The sequence below is a fragment of the Physella acuta genome, unplaced genomic scaffold (assembly GCF_028476545.2).
Source record: "Physella acuta isolate Inbredline_101_S28 unplaced genomic scaffold, ASM2847654v3 ptg000797l, whole genome shotgun sequence".
NCBI classification, from domain to species: domain Eukaryota; kingdom Metazoa; phylum Mollusca; class Gastropoda; family Physidae; genus Physella; species Physella acuta.
The window spans coordinates 306735-320923 of record NW_026732315.1 but is presented as its reverse complement, the minus strand read 5'-3'; the positions used below and the strand labels follow the sequence as shown (position 1 = coordinate 320923).

At 35.3% G+C, this 14189-nt stretch overlaps 2 protein-coding genes across 5 annotated transcripts; both read left to right on the top strand.

Annotated features, from left to right (window-relative positions):
* The first annotated feature begins 678 nt into the window (after positions 1-678).
* On the top strand, positions 679-10295 carry LOC131951077 (jupiter microtubule associated homolog 1). Of its 4 annotated transcripts, none has more exons than XM_059313355.1 (4): positions 679-826; positions 5225-5358; positions 6612-6676; positions 7715-10295. In XM_059313355.1, exons 1-4 carry the CDS (start codon positions 771-773, stop codon positions 7901-7903), a joined length of 444 nt encoding a protein of 147 aa, XP_059169338.1. In that variant the 5' UTR covers positions 679-770; the 3' UTR covers positions 7904-10295. The 4 variants fall into 4 exon arrangements, with proteins under 4 accessions (XP_059169338.1, XP_059169337.1, XP_059169336.1 ...); XM_059313354.1 differs by having other exon boundaries at positions 6594-6676; XM_059313353.1 differs by having other exon boundaries at positions 5225-5496.
* Positions 10296-12690: 2395 nt separating this feature from the next.
* Positions 12691-14189, top strand: LOC131951084 (uncharacterized). The gene has a single exon (XM_059313366.1). It carries the CDS (start codon positions 12775-12777, stop codon positions 13747-13749), a length of 975 nt encoding a protein of 324 aa, XP_059169349.1. The 5' UTR covers positions 12691-12774; the 3' UTR covers positions 13750-14189.

Below are 14189 nucleotides of genomic sequence, written 5' to 3'. Positions count from 1 at the left end.
AAATAAAAAAATTAGTGATAAAATTGCATTTGATATTAGAAATCTATATAGTTTAAATAAATTAAAAAAAAAAAAACCTGCCGATCTGGTCTGGGCTTATATCACAAGCTTTTTCTTGTATAACAGTTAATGCCCGAGGATGAGTTTGCGCTCGAAAGATAAAGATAATAATAAATAGTAAATAGCGTTGGTCAGAATTTTTAAAAATTCCCAACATTTGAATGCATTTAAATGCTTATTAACAATTATTTCAAGAGATTTGTTTGCTTTTTATTTTTGTCTTGAAGTAGTTCAAAAGTAAACGTCAAACTGCAACTTATAGCTTTGAATTGCATACTCAGACAGTTGTAACTTGTAACAAATAATATCTGTTTTTATTTATTTTTTAAATTTTTTTTTTACCAACAACCCGTTTTGGTTTAACATAAAATTATAATAATCTGGTTAAGGCCTAGCATCATTTAAAAAAAAAAGTTTGTGCAGTTTTAATTTTAAAAAAACAGATATCTAATTATAGTTTCACTGTCTAAGTAATATAGAATCTACTCATAAATTTAAACAAAATCTCAAGCTTGATGAAGCTAATTCTATACATTTTATAATTGTTTTAATTTAGATATTTTTAAAAACTGTTATTGTAACCTGCTGTTTGTCTGTTATACTGGATAAAACCTGGCACTTCCGGCCTTATTCATTCAACGACGGTAACCGGGCAAATCTAGAATTGATACCAGACTGAGTATTTAATTACCCAACAACAAAAGTGAAAAATGACGACGACTTCTACCTTTCAAGGCATGAATACCGACTCCAAACCATCGTCAAGGTTAGAAATATTAAATAAATAGAGTTGTTTATGGATAAATTGCCTAAACATAGCGTTTTTTTACATCATTATTTTGGGCTTTGGGCCACACCTGCAAGTCCAGACTACTCGAATTTTTTGGTTCTTTTTTAGGTAAAACTCCATTTCAGCGTATTTTATTCTCCGTTGCTTGTTTACCTCCAGTTGAGCGTATTTTATTATAACAACCGAAACACACCAAAACATTAGGAAAACACGATTTATTAATTGTATTGTATAATTTTTGTTTTAGCAAATGAATAAATATGAATATTTAAAAAACACGGTAAGTTTTGGGTACGTAAAATCGCCCGCGACTAGTAATGTGAAAAACAGGTGACTCCTTACATTTTAATAATTATTTCACATTTTGAAGAGGATTTATGTTTTAAAAATACAAAAATGTTTCCTTGTTTCATTTATGTACCTGTTTTTAAACAATTGAATTAAAACTTTTCAGTAATAAATGAACACCAGCGATGTTTCCAACAGATGCAACCATGCTCATTTACTATAGCAGCCATCTTGTTAAAGTTTTATTTTTATAGACTTATAGCGCAAGATTCAGGCGGAAGTCACTCTATTTTACAAATGGCTGCTGTTCACATAGCAAATCTTGCTTGCAGACACTGCTGTTTAAAGTTAATTTCTGGCCTATATTGATATATTTAGCCATTGATTTAGGTTTATTATTCATTTATCTATAATATTTGACACAAACATATCACAATATACTTCTATTACAGCCTTCACAATGAGGTAACGTTTTCGTACATTAATAGCCGCGGGCGATTTTACGTACCCAAAACGATAGATTACCAAAAACACGACTTGTTTATTTGTAAATTGTATTGTATTTTTTTTAAAAGGCATTTGTCTCATGGTGAAACTGATACACTGTTAATTATTCTGTATTATATTTTTGTATTTATGCAATAAATGTACAAACTCTGTGTTTTTTTGTTTGACAATTTCGCCAAAACTGAAAAAAATATTTTTACTATAGAGTTGTATGTTATTTAAATTCATAGTAAATCTACCATCCTTCCAAATATTTTGATATATGTATCAAGTATGATTTTTTGTGTGAGTAAATTTCTGGCTTTTAAAAAAAAATTGACGTGGGGTCGTCCATAAATGACGTCACACTCGTAAGGGAGAGGGGGTCCGCAATTTTGTGACGGTGTGTGATGAGGGGGAGGGGGTGGGGTTTCAGATGGTGTGACGTCACTTTTTTTGCATTATAAAAAAAGCAATGTTAGAAAAACGAGTTTTAGCCGTTATTTCGCGTTTTAGAAAACGGTTTTAATAAATTGTAATAGGAATTGATCAAAATACTCTATGTTGACAGAGTTCTGACAAGATTTTGGAAAAAGTATCGATGTTTTAAGAGAAATTCAACAGAAATTTTGAGGGGGGGGGGGGGTGTAGGCTGTGGTGTGACGTCATTTTAGGGGGTCTGACTTTTTGTGACGACGTGTAACGGAGGGGAGGGGAAGGAAAAAATCGTAAAAAAAGCGTGTCGTCACAAAAAGCAAGACCCCCCCCCAAATGACGTAGCACCATCTGAACCCCCGTCCCCTCAACACACACCGTCACAAAATTACGCCCCCCCCCCCCCCCCAGAGGCGTAGCGACCCTTCCCGGGGACAAACTTTCAACTTTCGATTTGCACCTCTTAAAAGACTATTTAACACTCGTATTAATCACTTAAGTGGAATTATCATTTTTCTCTATATATTTTGCTATTTTTTGCCTTGGTGTCACCCCCCCCCCCTAAATGGTGTCAACCGCGCTACGCCTCTGCCCCTCCCCCTACTAGTGTGACGTCATTTATGGACTACCTCTAACATTATTTTTTTTTAAATGACGTGAGTTGTCACACTTTCTCTAACACTCCAAGCCATCCCTCACCAAATTCCACCCCCCCCCCCCCCCCCCCGGCCCACTTTTAGCAGCATTATTGTGCCTTTTAATACTTTTATTCAGTTTAGTTGAAATTGGAACACTTAATTGTACAAAGTGTGCATCTCTATTTTTGTAACCAACGAACAAAGCACTTCAGTCAGTCTCTTTGTTGTTTTTTTATTCATTTGTTAAAACAAAAATACAATACAAATAAACAAGTCGTGTTTTTTAAACATTCATTTTATTCATTTGTGAAAACAAAAATACAATACAAATAATAAATCGTGTTTTCCTAATGTTTTGGTGTGTTTCGGTTGTTATAATAAAATACGCTCAACTGGAGGTAAACAAGCAATGGAGAATAAAATACGCTAAAATGGAGGTTTACCCTTTTTTATTAGGCTAGTTTTACTTTTTCGTCATAATTAGATCTCTCTAGTTCTCTAATATGAAATATTTTACACTAGGCCCTACACTAATGAATTTTAGTGAAAATATGCTCATCTTCAATAATTACCCACTATGCTAGATCTAGACAACAGAATGATGAACTGCAGATGTCTCATTATCTCATAATTCTAGTTCTAGTCTTGAAATGAAACATTTTTTTATTGAGGTTAGGCCTAATGATTGAAAAAAGCTTTATTGGTGTTAAAACTAGTGAAATACATAAATCTATAGTATACTAAAGGCTATCGAGATGTCTAATGCATTTTGGAAATTTAATTATTTATTGGTGACTCACAATCAAGCAGGAATAAGCCTCAGCGACAACCAAGTGTACAGAAAGGGTATAATTTAGTATTGCTCACTACCCTGGAAGCCGGGCTGGTTTCTAACAATATGGCCTCCACACTGGATGCAAGACTTCAGACGTTTTTTTTTCATCTTAGTTCCAGTGACCTTCTTAGAATTACTATTAAAAATGTTTATCACGAGAAACCTGGCAGGTTTTTCACGTTATAAAAACAAGCTGTAGGTGGCAGGGCTAAATATGGCAGAAAAGCATTTTAAAATTTGCTTTGGAGAATAAAGGCTTAGGCCTAATTAAAAAGTTGGTATTAGGCCTATTAAAAAACAATAGAACATTTAAAATATCAGCTTGGGGAGTTCAAAATTGAATTGGAGGTTGTAGAACTATTAGGTTTATCAGTCTATGAAACAAGAAATCAAATATTAGTCCCAAATGAATTAAATGTGGATGACTATTATTCAGTGATCATGCTTAAATTGTAAATTGAGTCAATTTTACATTTAGCGAGAAATCTAGTAGTATAATTTACTGTGGAGGTGGGAATGTGTGTGTACTTAGATAAGTCAATAAGATTTTTTAAAATCGTAAAGCTATTGGTAATACTATTTACTATTCCTTTTTCAATAAATATTTAAAAGAACTGTAATTTTATTTGATATGAAATTGCTAAAATTTAAGATGCTTTGTTAAATTATTGAAGTCTGTAACATGGACATGGGTTTGCAGGATATTTCCTAAGTTTATCATAGCTGCTCTCTCTCATTCTGGGAAAAATCTTGTCACTGTATGTACAGTGCTAGTGCCTCTAGTCCATGTGCCTAGTTAGCTACTAAGTATTCACTAGCAATGTATGCTTTAGCTAATTTATCAGGACGACTAAATCTTAATAAATAATATGCCTAGGCCTGTTTATTAATGAAAATAATGTACCTTATTAAAAATCATTAAATCGATATGATTCACTCACAATAAATTGTATCATCTTTTTAAAAAAAAGAAGAAAATAATACATGTTATAAATAGTTCACTAAATCTAGTAGGCATACTCTTACAAGTTACATTTTCCAGTGTATTTACCCAAACCATGGGCATCAAAACTATTTTACTTCCCCTACAGCTGGGCGAAAAGACAACACATTTTTCAACCACTAAATTTTTTTAAAAATTTGCTGGTCCAAGTTTATTATGCATGAGGTAAAATGTATTCATAATTGATTAAAAAAATCACTTATGCCAGAAAAAAAGTAAAAATATTTCATGCAACCACGGGCGCATAGGCCTGTAAAGGGTTAAGCTATACAACAAGAAATGCCAAGATGTAGAATGTAAATAATGAGGCCCCAAGATTTCGGAATCAACCTCTAAATTTTACATGTTAAAAAGTTCTGTCTCTGCATTTTCAACTTAAATATAAATTCTTAAACTATTACATTAATAGAAAAATTCAGCTTTAAATTCAGTAGAAAGCCACTTTTAAAGATTTAAAAACAAATTTGGTCCAAGTCAACAACATTGACCTAATCCATTCAGCCAACCTAGTAGTAGAAGCTTTTACTTTTCTTAATCACATAAAACTAAAATGTATCATTTAGTGAAAACAAATATTAATGGGACAAACAAAGTTCTAGTTGTCTCATGAAGGGACCAAAGTGACGTAGTTATACCTGGTAGCAGGTTTAAATGTTGTTTTAACATCACAATGCTATTTTACATTCCAGGGTATTAAATCCTCCTGGTGGTGCCTCAAGCAATATCTTTGGTGGATATGAAGATAACACACCAGCCCAGAGAACCCCAATCAAAAACAACCCGGATAACGTAAACAGAGGGAACAATGATATTTTCCATCAAGGTAGTCACCCGGAGGCTGTTGCTCCACACATCCGCAATAACCCAGACAATGTCAACAGAGGCTCTAGTGACATCTTCAATCAAGGACCGCATGCATCAGCCAGTGCCCCTAATAAAAATTCCAGGGCTCCTCGAAGCGGTGATGATTCTTTTCATAGCTTATTTGGGAATAATGGGAAAAATGATGCGTATAGTGCATCAGCTATCGTTTTAGGCAAAGAAACCATTCGTAGAAACCGTCATAAGAGTCCCGACTCATTTTCAAACGTTTTTGGTGACCCTGCATCAGTTAATATGAGACATTCATTTCGTCCTTTTACTGACCACAATGACTCTGATTCGTTTTCTCGCATATTTGGTCACTGCGGTGACATGGCTAATAACCCACCAGCAGCATCTGCCATGACAATGCCATCGTATACAAGTGCCACTACTGCTTATCCGTTAGAAATAAGTCCCTCTAATCATAGTGTAGCGTCTTCTCATCATTACCAGGATGATCGTGAAGACTTAAACTCTTCATTTAATCGAGTATTTGGTGAATACATGGCTAAACCAAAGCAGGCAAGGGCTAGAAGGTTCTGTGATAGAAGTGGTAGGATCAATTACCACACAGTAAATTGCGTTTTTTGCACAATTTGGGTTAAGTTTTGCCGTTGACTCAAGCATTTTAAAATTCATTTATTTTTTTACAAAATGAATTAAGTTACGCCGTTTTCATTTATTTATTTTTTTACAAAATGAATTTAGTTACGCCGTTTAATTTTAAAATATAGTTTTAATTCTCTTTCTTTGTTTTTTTTTAAAATGGCATACTTTTTTTTTTTACATAATTTTCCGGCCTTATTAGTTTTGTACAAATCAAATCTGAATTATAAACTAAGCATTTGGCATGTTTAACGCTAATTAAACATTGACTGCATACAATTTACGTAATCTGTACTTCATTTAGTTGAATAACTAATTTTGTAAACATTAATGTAGTTTTGTGTTTAATTCTTTATAGATAAATTTGGTTAAATTTCGACTCAAAATTAATATTAGCATGGATGTTTATAATCAAGTTCAGATCCTTAATTATATAAATGTTAATAGTGCATGACTTAAGAAGAGCACTTAAATTGATCTTCCAATTTATGCTTAGTTTAGAGTTTTAGAACTTTTGTATGTATACAAAATAACTCAACTAATGATTGCATGCTAAATATTTACTTCTCATTAATTTAACACTTTCAGCTTACAATCCTATCACAGGAGAGCTTTATGAGCAAGCGCCCAAGAACAAGCCAGAGCCTTATAATACTGGAGTTACCTCACATGTGAGTTTTATCTTTATAGCAATGTTGTCACAGTGGAACTATAATTAGCAGAGATAACATTTCTGCTTTTATCCGTCAATCTGCTCTATCCATCTGAAAAATCTATTTTTTGGCTGACCGACTTTTTTGCCAAAAACACGGGAAATATTTTAAGCCTTTTCATTTTTCTGTTTTGTTACCCATATTCGAATGGTCACATCTTCCCCTTCTGCTTTATGACTTTTTCACTAGTTTTACAAAAGAGTGATCAGGCTTGAACACTATCATGCATTTTGTTCACTGTTTTTCTTACTTTTATAAAGCTAGTCAGACGTTGCTGGCAGTCCTGAAAAAAATTATTTGATGCAATTTGTTGTGTGGCTGTCTAGCTCTTAATGACAATATGGGTTGGGGTAAAATTCGGCTGGTTAATGTACAAACTCTTGGCTGCGTCTTATATATAACTTAACCTACGTGGTTGTATATAGGGTTATCTCCAGTAGAGATGTTTTTCTTTTTTTACGAAGTTCGACTTTTTCCTTTAAAAAAAAACGGACAGCTATTGCGCAGACCTAGACTATCTGATTCATGGTTGTGGTTATCGTGAGGCCTATGATGCAAGTTTGCAAGACAGCACTTTTGTTTAAATATCTAATTTTAACATGGTTATTTTGAGTTTTTTTTAACTCAATTTTTTTTTTTTTTTTTTGATGTGGTTACATGATCTATCGGGATCTATATCTAAAGGTCTTTAAGCTTTTGTAGAAAAACTTAGAAGTTTTTGTTGCCGTCACTAACACACACCACACACACACGTAGTAAAAAAAATTCTGCTTTTTACGTAGATCATTTATATCTCTGACTCAGAATTAGCAACCTTGTGCTTTTAAGTATGGGGGAAGTTTCAATTATACCATTATTCAGCATTTTAATTTAAATTATTATTTTTGAAACTGCTGGCATTGTGTAGTGAGATCCTGTTTTTCAGTCACCTTTGCTATACTTGAAGCAATGTAAATGTTAAGTTTCCAATTGATGTTTTTTTTTTTATCCATTTAGCATGCTGAAGGAGATTGCCAGGTAGAACAGGAGAGTGTTCCTACGACAGACACAAAGGCCCAAGCTAGTGGTCAGGCATCTCAGCAGAACCAGGGCGGAATCTTTGGTGGCGGGGCAAGCGACTCTCAAGACCACAGGTCCACTCGGGTTAGTCAACCCCCAGGGGGTCGATCCACCAAGCTCTGGTGATTGCATTGTGCAATGGAAGGTGTTCTTTGAATATTCATTGTATATGTAATACGTATACCAAGGAGAGGGTTTGCTTTGAACGACTTTGGCTAATAAATGTATACATTATTACTTTATATGTATGAAATGCTCCAATATTTTTTTTATTTAGTCCAAATTATTCTAAACATTGCCCAATGTTAACACATTTTTGGCAAACTTGTGAAGTGTCAATTTTCTAAGATCCACTGACATAGATACTTTAAATTGAATTAAAAGGTATTTTTTTAAATTAATTTATTATTCATACAATGCCTGTTATTTTTCTCTCAATTTAGGCATGAAAGGTTGTTTTAGGTTGTTTTTTTTTTCTGGCTATTTGCAACTTCCAATCATCACTGTCTGTTGTTAGGCTTGTAAGGAAAACCCTCTATTGTTTTGGTGTTCTTGATATCCTTTTTGCACACAGTACTGTAGGTGGGTAATTTAAGTATAATAGCACTACGTATATTTGCATTAGGGCTTTTCCGTGTGCAGCCAGACTTGTGATATCGTGGCCTTTTTAAAAACAAACTTGTTTTGCTATAACTGACCTTTTGATTGCTTTTTTTTTTTTTAAATTTTTGTTTGAGCTTCAGATAATTGAATGATGGTATTAGAAGCTCTGCTGGTAACAAACTATGCAGTGAATTGTGCATAAGCAATGAAATGTTAAGATCTAAAGTGTACTAATTGTATATATTCTGTACTAAGCACACTGTAAATACGAGCTGTATTGGGGGTGTAGGCATGAACTAGTATTTCTTGAGCCCAGTGTTGTACAGCTGTCTTTTGATCCATGTGCAACAAATTCAGCTACTGCTGTGTTTACATTTGTATGAATTTCTTAAGATGTCCAATGTCTACATTTTTATATCATTGCATGCATTTTTTGCACGTAGATCTGATTTTCAACATTTTTTTTAACCCAGTAGAACAAAGACTTAGAGCCATATAGTTAACAGTAATCTGTGCTTCTAACACATCAATACTTTAATGTACTTCTAGCAAACTCTTCACAATTTTATTTTTTGTTATATCATTCCATCTTGTGGCAGAACTGATCAGTGCAATGGCCAATATCTAAAATAAAAATAGAATTTAAGACAGCGCTTTTTATTTCTGTGGGATATTTTCAGCAATATTTGAGTGGCCTTGACAGTGGAATAATCTACAGGACTGCTTTTCTTGTAAGCTGACAGATTATTCCATTGACTACCAGAATTAGTTTTTTCTTGCATATTTAGAATTTTTTTTAAACCTAGCGTCCATATTAAATATGCTATAACCTTATGTTTTTATTTTCTTCTCTTTATTATTTTCCTGTGATAAGTCATTTGGTCTATTCCACATCAAATCCTCCCTTTTTAGGTTGTTTGTTTTTGTTTAGTTTCCTATGTCCCAGTATATAACACAGATTATTTGGTGACTGGTAGTTTAGTTTGACAAGACTTTCATGTTTGCCTTTTTTTAAATACTCCTCATCTAGCTACTTAATGTTATAAATGGCTTAACATTTTTTACTAATCAGTTTTTTCTGTACAGGACTCCATAGTCTTCCTGTCTAACAATTTTTCAAACATTGAAGAGAAGTTGCACAATACATTATAATTGTGTTCAGGATCTTTGTATTTATATCTCCTAATGATTATAAATATAATAACTTGCCTTTGGCTTGCCTGTAACTTACGGCAAATTTGTTACTGATACTAATAGAGTGGACTACGTAGACTGTTGCATTAAAACTATAACTGTTTGAAGCTTAGCTGGTGCGCCTGTTGTGTCTGAGTGTTGTTTAGAAGCGCAAGTTGTGGTTGTGTTGTTGGTTTTTTTTTTACCACTTGCATGCAGCAAAGAGATATGTGTTCTGCATTCCACTCTTTTCTAGTACTTTGATTTTGTAGCAAAAGTACCTTCAGTCTGACCAAATGTTTTGTTGGTACGATTTATTTTGTTACCCCCAATTTGAATGCTCTCTTTTTGTTACGTAACTCCTAGGCATCAATATAGAGCATAATTGGTTTTTTTTTTTTTTTTTTTTTTAGAAAATATTTCACCTAATGATCAAAATAAATTGACTTCAATTGCAAAATGACTGATACATTGCTCTTTTACTTGTGACTGCAAGTGTCTAAGTTCAGAAGAAATTTAAAATACTAAACTTGATCTGTTTCAGTTTGTGGTGTAAAAGGTTTCATTTTTTCATCTGACGTAACTACTGAATATCTTTGTGTTACATCTACAAAAAGTAAAATTATTTATCCATTTTTATTAAGATGAATATCTTATGTTATGGGACTTTTTTATAGTTTGTTCATTATTCTGATTTAGAGCTCTTGCTGTTTAATAAATAAAAGAAAATTGCTAACATTTACCCTGGGAATTTTGTTTGTTTTTTACTTTCTCGTATATAGGAAGTATTGTAATCGTGCACGGAAATCACATGAAATTGAGTTTTTAGTATTACACTTCAGTACTTCGTCATATACGGAGTGTTGGGCACTTATTTTAATGGGACAAAAGTTCTAAATCCAGATTTATCCAAATTTCGGCGTTTTACGTGTAATAGTCGAACAACTGGGCTCTGTAATTCTGTGTGGATAACTTGAATACTGTTACAGCTAGGTTGATGAAATTGCATATAGATGTCTATAAGTATTACATAAAATTTTTAGTTCTGTATAAACTTTTCAGCTGTTTCCGGAAGTGGAAGTTATTCTACTTACGGTTTTTCAAAAGTTAATAGATTAAATTTCTAAAGATCTATCTCTGTTTACTGTCAAATTTGGAGTAATTTCGTTTAACTGAAGTCGTACTTTACGCTATTTCCAATTTCTCAAAAAAACAAAAATTAAAAAAAAAAAGTAACGGGAATTAATTAATAAAGTACTTATGTTCCGCACTATTAGTATTATACACACATTGTTTGCTGTTCACTTAGTGCGCAATTATTTTTATACGAGATTCTATTTTCAAAAGTATTTAAAAATGGATTAAATAATTATATCCCGAGTTGCCATCCTCCGTATTGTTAGATAAGAAAGTTTAGGGGAGATCACTCCCGCTTTATTTTATCTATGTTGTGTACTCACAAGGGATATCTGCTTTGGATTGCAACATGTTGAACATTTAATTTATCTACATTGATATAAGATCTATATGATGTGTTCAGAGATGGGGTTTACCCGATACGTAATGTGATGGTGATACGGGTTTTCAAGGAAAACACAAATGTGTATTAGGTGTGTACTTGAATTATGCATAGCTGCTGGACATGTAAATAGTGACAGGAGCTGTAAGTATAGCTGTATGTTTGTGCATTTTTTTTAATGGGGGTGGGTTAAGTTTTTTGAAAGGCTTTGGTGGGAGGCAGGAATTTGTTGAAGGGTGTTTTTTTGGGAGTGGGGGAGGGGGGGTGAGAAATGTATTTTATAATTATTTTAAGAGAGCTAAAATACTAAATTGTGTATATGACATTCACAGTTTTCTAGTAGTAGTTGTAGTAACCATAAAGCGTTGCGAGCATACTACCGCCGATAGCTAGAGACAGCTTTTACTTTGGGGGTTAACATCCCCAACACGCTTTTGTATAGGCCACTGTTTGTGGCACAGCACAAAAAAGCTTGTCAACTTAGACTGTCCGGTTACTCGTGTACCGCCCACCTCCGCCCCGGTTACAATTTTGTCCCGTTTAACTAAAGGGGTCGTCCATAAATGACGTCACACTCGTAGGGGGAGGGGGGTCCGTAATTTTGTGACGGTGTGTAAAATGAGGGGGGTTCAGATGGTGTGACGTCACATTTGTGCATTATAAAAAGCAATACTAGAAGATGAGTTTTAGCCGTTATTTCGCGTTTTAGAAAAAAAGGTTTTAATAAATTGTAACAGGAATTGATCAAATTACTCTATGTTGACAGAGTTCTGACACGATTTTGGAAAAATATCGATGTTTTAAGAAAAATTCAACAGCAATGTTGAGAGTGGGGTTGTAGGTTGAGGTGTGACGTCATTTTAGGGGGGGGGGGGCTGGCTTTTGCGAGGACGTGTAACGGAGGGGAGTGGGGGAGGTACAATCATCACCAAAAAAGCGTGACGTCATTTATGGATGACCCCCCCCCCCTGCCGTAACGACGCGATAATGTTGAGTTGCAGAGTTTCTTTCAGGCATCTCTCTGGGGCACCCCCCCCCCCCCCTCCACGAACGAAGTAGAAAAAATCTATAGTTTATAAAGAAAATATATACTTTAGCCAGTCTCCCCCCCCCCTCACTCCAGGGGAAAATGTCTGAAAGAAACACCGATGAGTTGACTGCTACCAACTGGTAGTCAGCCTAGCTTGAGCATGGCCCTGATTAATACCAACGGGAAACAGCTTGGCGTACACATTACAGCCCACAACACGGTAGGGTGGAGCGGTTGTTTATCGATTTGTTTCACGGTGTACGTTCGTGTTTTTAATCACCTTGAACTTTTAAAGTTTCGCTGCTCGTTTCACAACAGTTTCATTTCCCGAAATAATAATATAATCGTTCAGGGTTTCAGACGTTTTGCTAATGATGTGTGTTTGTGTGGTGGTGGTGGTGGGGGGGGGGGGGGGGGGTAAAAGCCTGTTGGAAACCCTCGTTTCTAGCGATATGTGTGAGAGATATTTTGAACTCAATCGCAGTCTGACTGGCCAATGAGCTAGATGACCGTTTTAAAGAGACTATGAGCTGACATTACTTCATTCATGCAATTTAAAAACACACAATGTTGCATTTTCAGATCACCCTTTCACAATCCATTACAAACTGGCAGCCCCTTTCTATCATAAACTCTCAGTCAACCTTAAGCCACCGCTTCCTCATCTCGCGAATGGATGTCGTCAGGACATTTCTCCATCTGCTTATAGTCGGTAAAACTGGCTACGGAAAAAGCGCCACCGGAAATTCAATCTTGGGCGAAAATGTCTTTGAGAGTAAAGCTAGTTGGACGTCTGTTACGAAAGACGTACAAGGATGTACGTCAGTTATAGGTGACAGTGCCGTGTTGGTTGTGGATATTCCCGGGCTTTTTGATACGGAAAATGATCAGCGGAAGTTAGAGAAAAGGACGCGAGAGACTATGAAGAGCGCGTTTGAAATCGCGGTTGGAGGATTTCATGCTTTGTTGTTGGTTTTCAAATACGGAGAGCGCTGCACTGATGAAGATGACACGGCGGTGAAGACACTTCTGTCTGTCTACGGCTTGAAAGTGTTTAGAGAGTATTGTATCTGTGTGTTTACGTATGGTGATCAAGCCGCAGGCGACATGGACGTGGCTTTTTTCCCAGAATGGTTGAAGAAACAAAAGGGCGCGATTCAAACGGTGCTCGGCGAATGTCAAGGACGTGCGGTGTTGTTTAACAACCGAGCAAAAGATGAAGCAGAAAAATGTGACCAGAGAAATATACTGCTGACAATGGTGATGACCTTACCCACAAAAAATACAACTTTCGGGATAGATGACGTCATTTCCGCCGAGGATTATAGATTTATTAACGCTAATCTTGAATCAACCAGAGATGTCTTTTTCGAAATCAAATCAAGATTAGAAAAAATAAAAGCAGACTACCGAAACGACCATGATCCAGAAAAACACGACAACGGTATTTTAGAACTGAAAAACAAACTGACGGTACACCGGTCCAAATTGACGCAGCTTGATGACGACACAGGAAAGCTATCTGACGTCATAGAGGCAGTGTCAGAAAAGGAAATGGAGCTACACAGAGAGCTACTGATTGCAGACTTTGACGAGGTGGACGCTATAGCTCTTCTGTCGCGAAGACAGTCACATCTTTTTTCTTGATATATTCCTTCCATATTGAGTATCCTCACCTTTATCTCTCCTATTCTTCGTCATACTACACCTCCCCCCCCCACCTTAGAGCTCGCAAACCCCCTCTCCGGGCGAGATAGAAAAAAAAAAGGGCCTATAATTTATATTGAAAATATATACTTTAAACCAGTTTCCGCACACCCGGAAATTTTAAGATCGGGAGTTTCAAGCGACCCACACCCTTCCCTACCCGGAGAAAATTGCCTGAAAGAAACCCTGGTAAACATTTTTTACTGTTATAATACTCTGAGTGTCCTGTTACACCGTGGAAAACTATATTTCACACCGCGGCCTGAAAACACAATTTTCCGGATGAAGCCGCGAATCGCTATAGGAAATATGAAGTAATTACTGTTGATGTTGCAGTTGACCCCAATCTTGGAGGAAAACTTCAGGAGAAAGTTACACAA

Bases quoted from the DNA above. Each gene is read 5' to 3' on its own strand.
- LOC131951077 (XM_059313352.1), top strand. From the start codon at position 771: ATGACGACGACTTCTACCTTTCAAGGCATGAATACCGACTCCAAACCA. The intron at 827-5,224 runs GTTAGAAATATT...TTTACATTCCAG, and splicing joins GACTCCAAACCATCGTCAAG to GGTATTAAATCCTCCTGGTG. The intron at 6,677-7,714 runs GTGAGTTTTATC...TTATCCATTTAG, and splicing joins ATACTGGAGTTACCTCACAT to CATGCTGAAGGAGATTGCCA.
- LOC131951084 (XM_059313366.1), top strand. From the start codon at position 12,775: ATGGATGTCGTCAGGACATTTCTCCATCTGCTTATAGTCGGTAAAACT.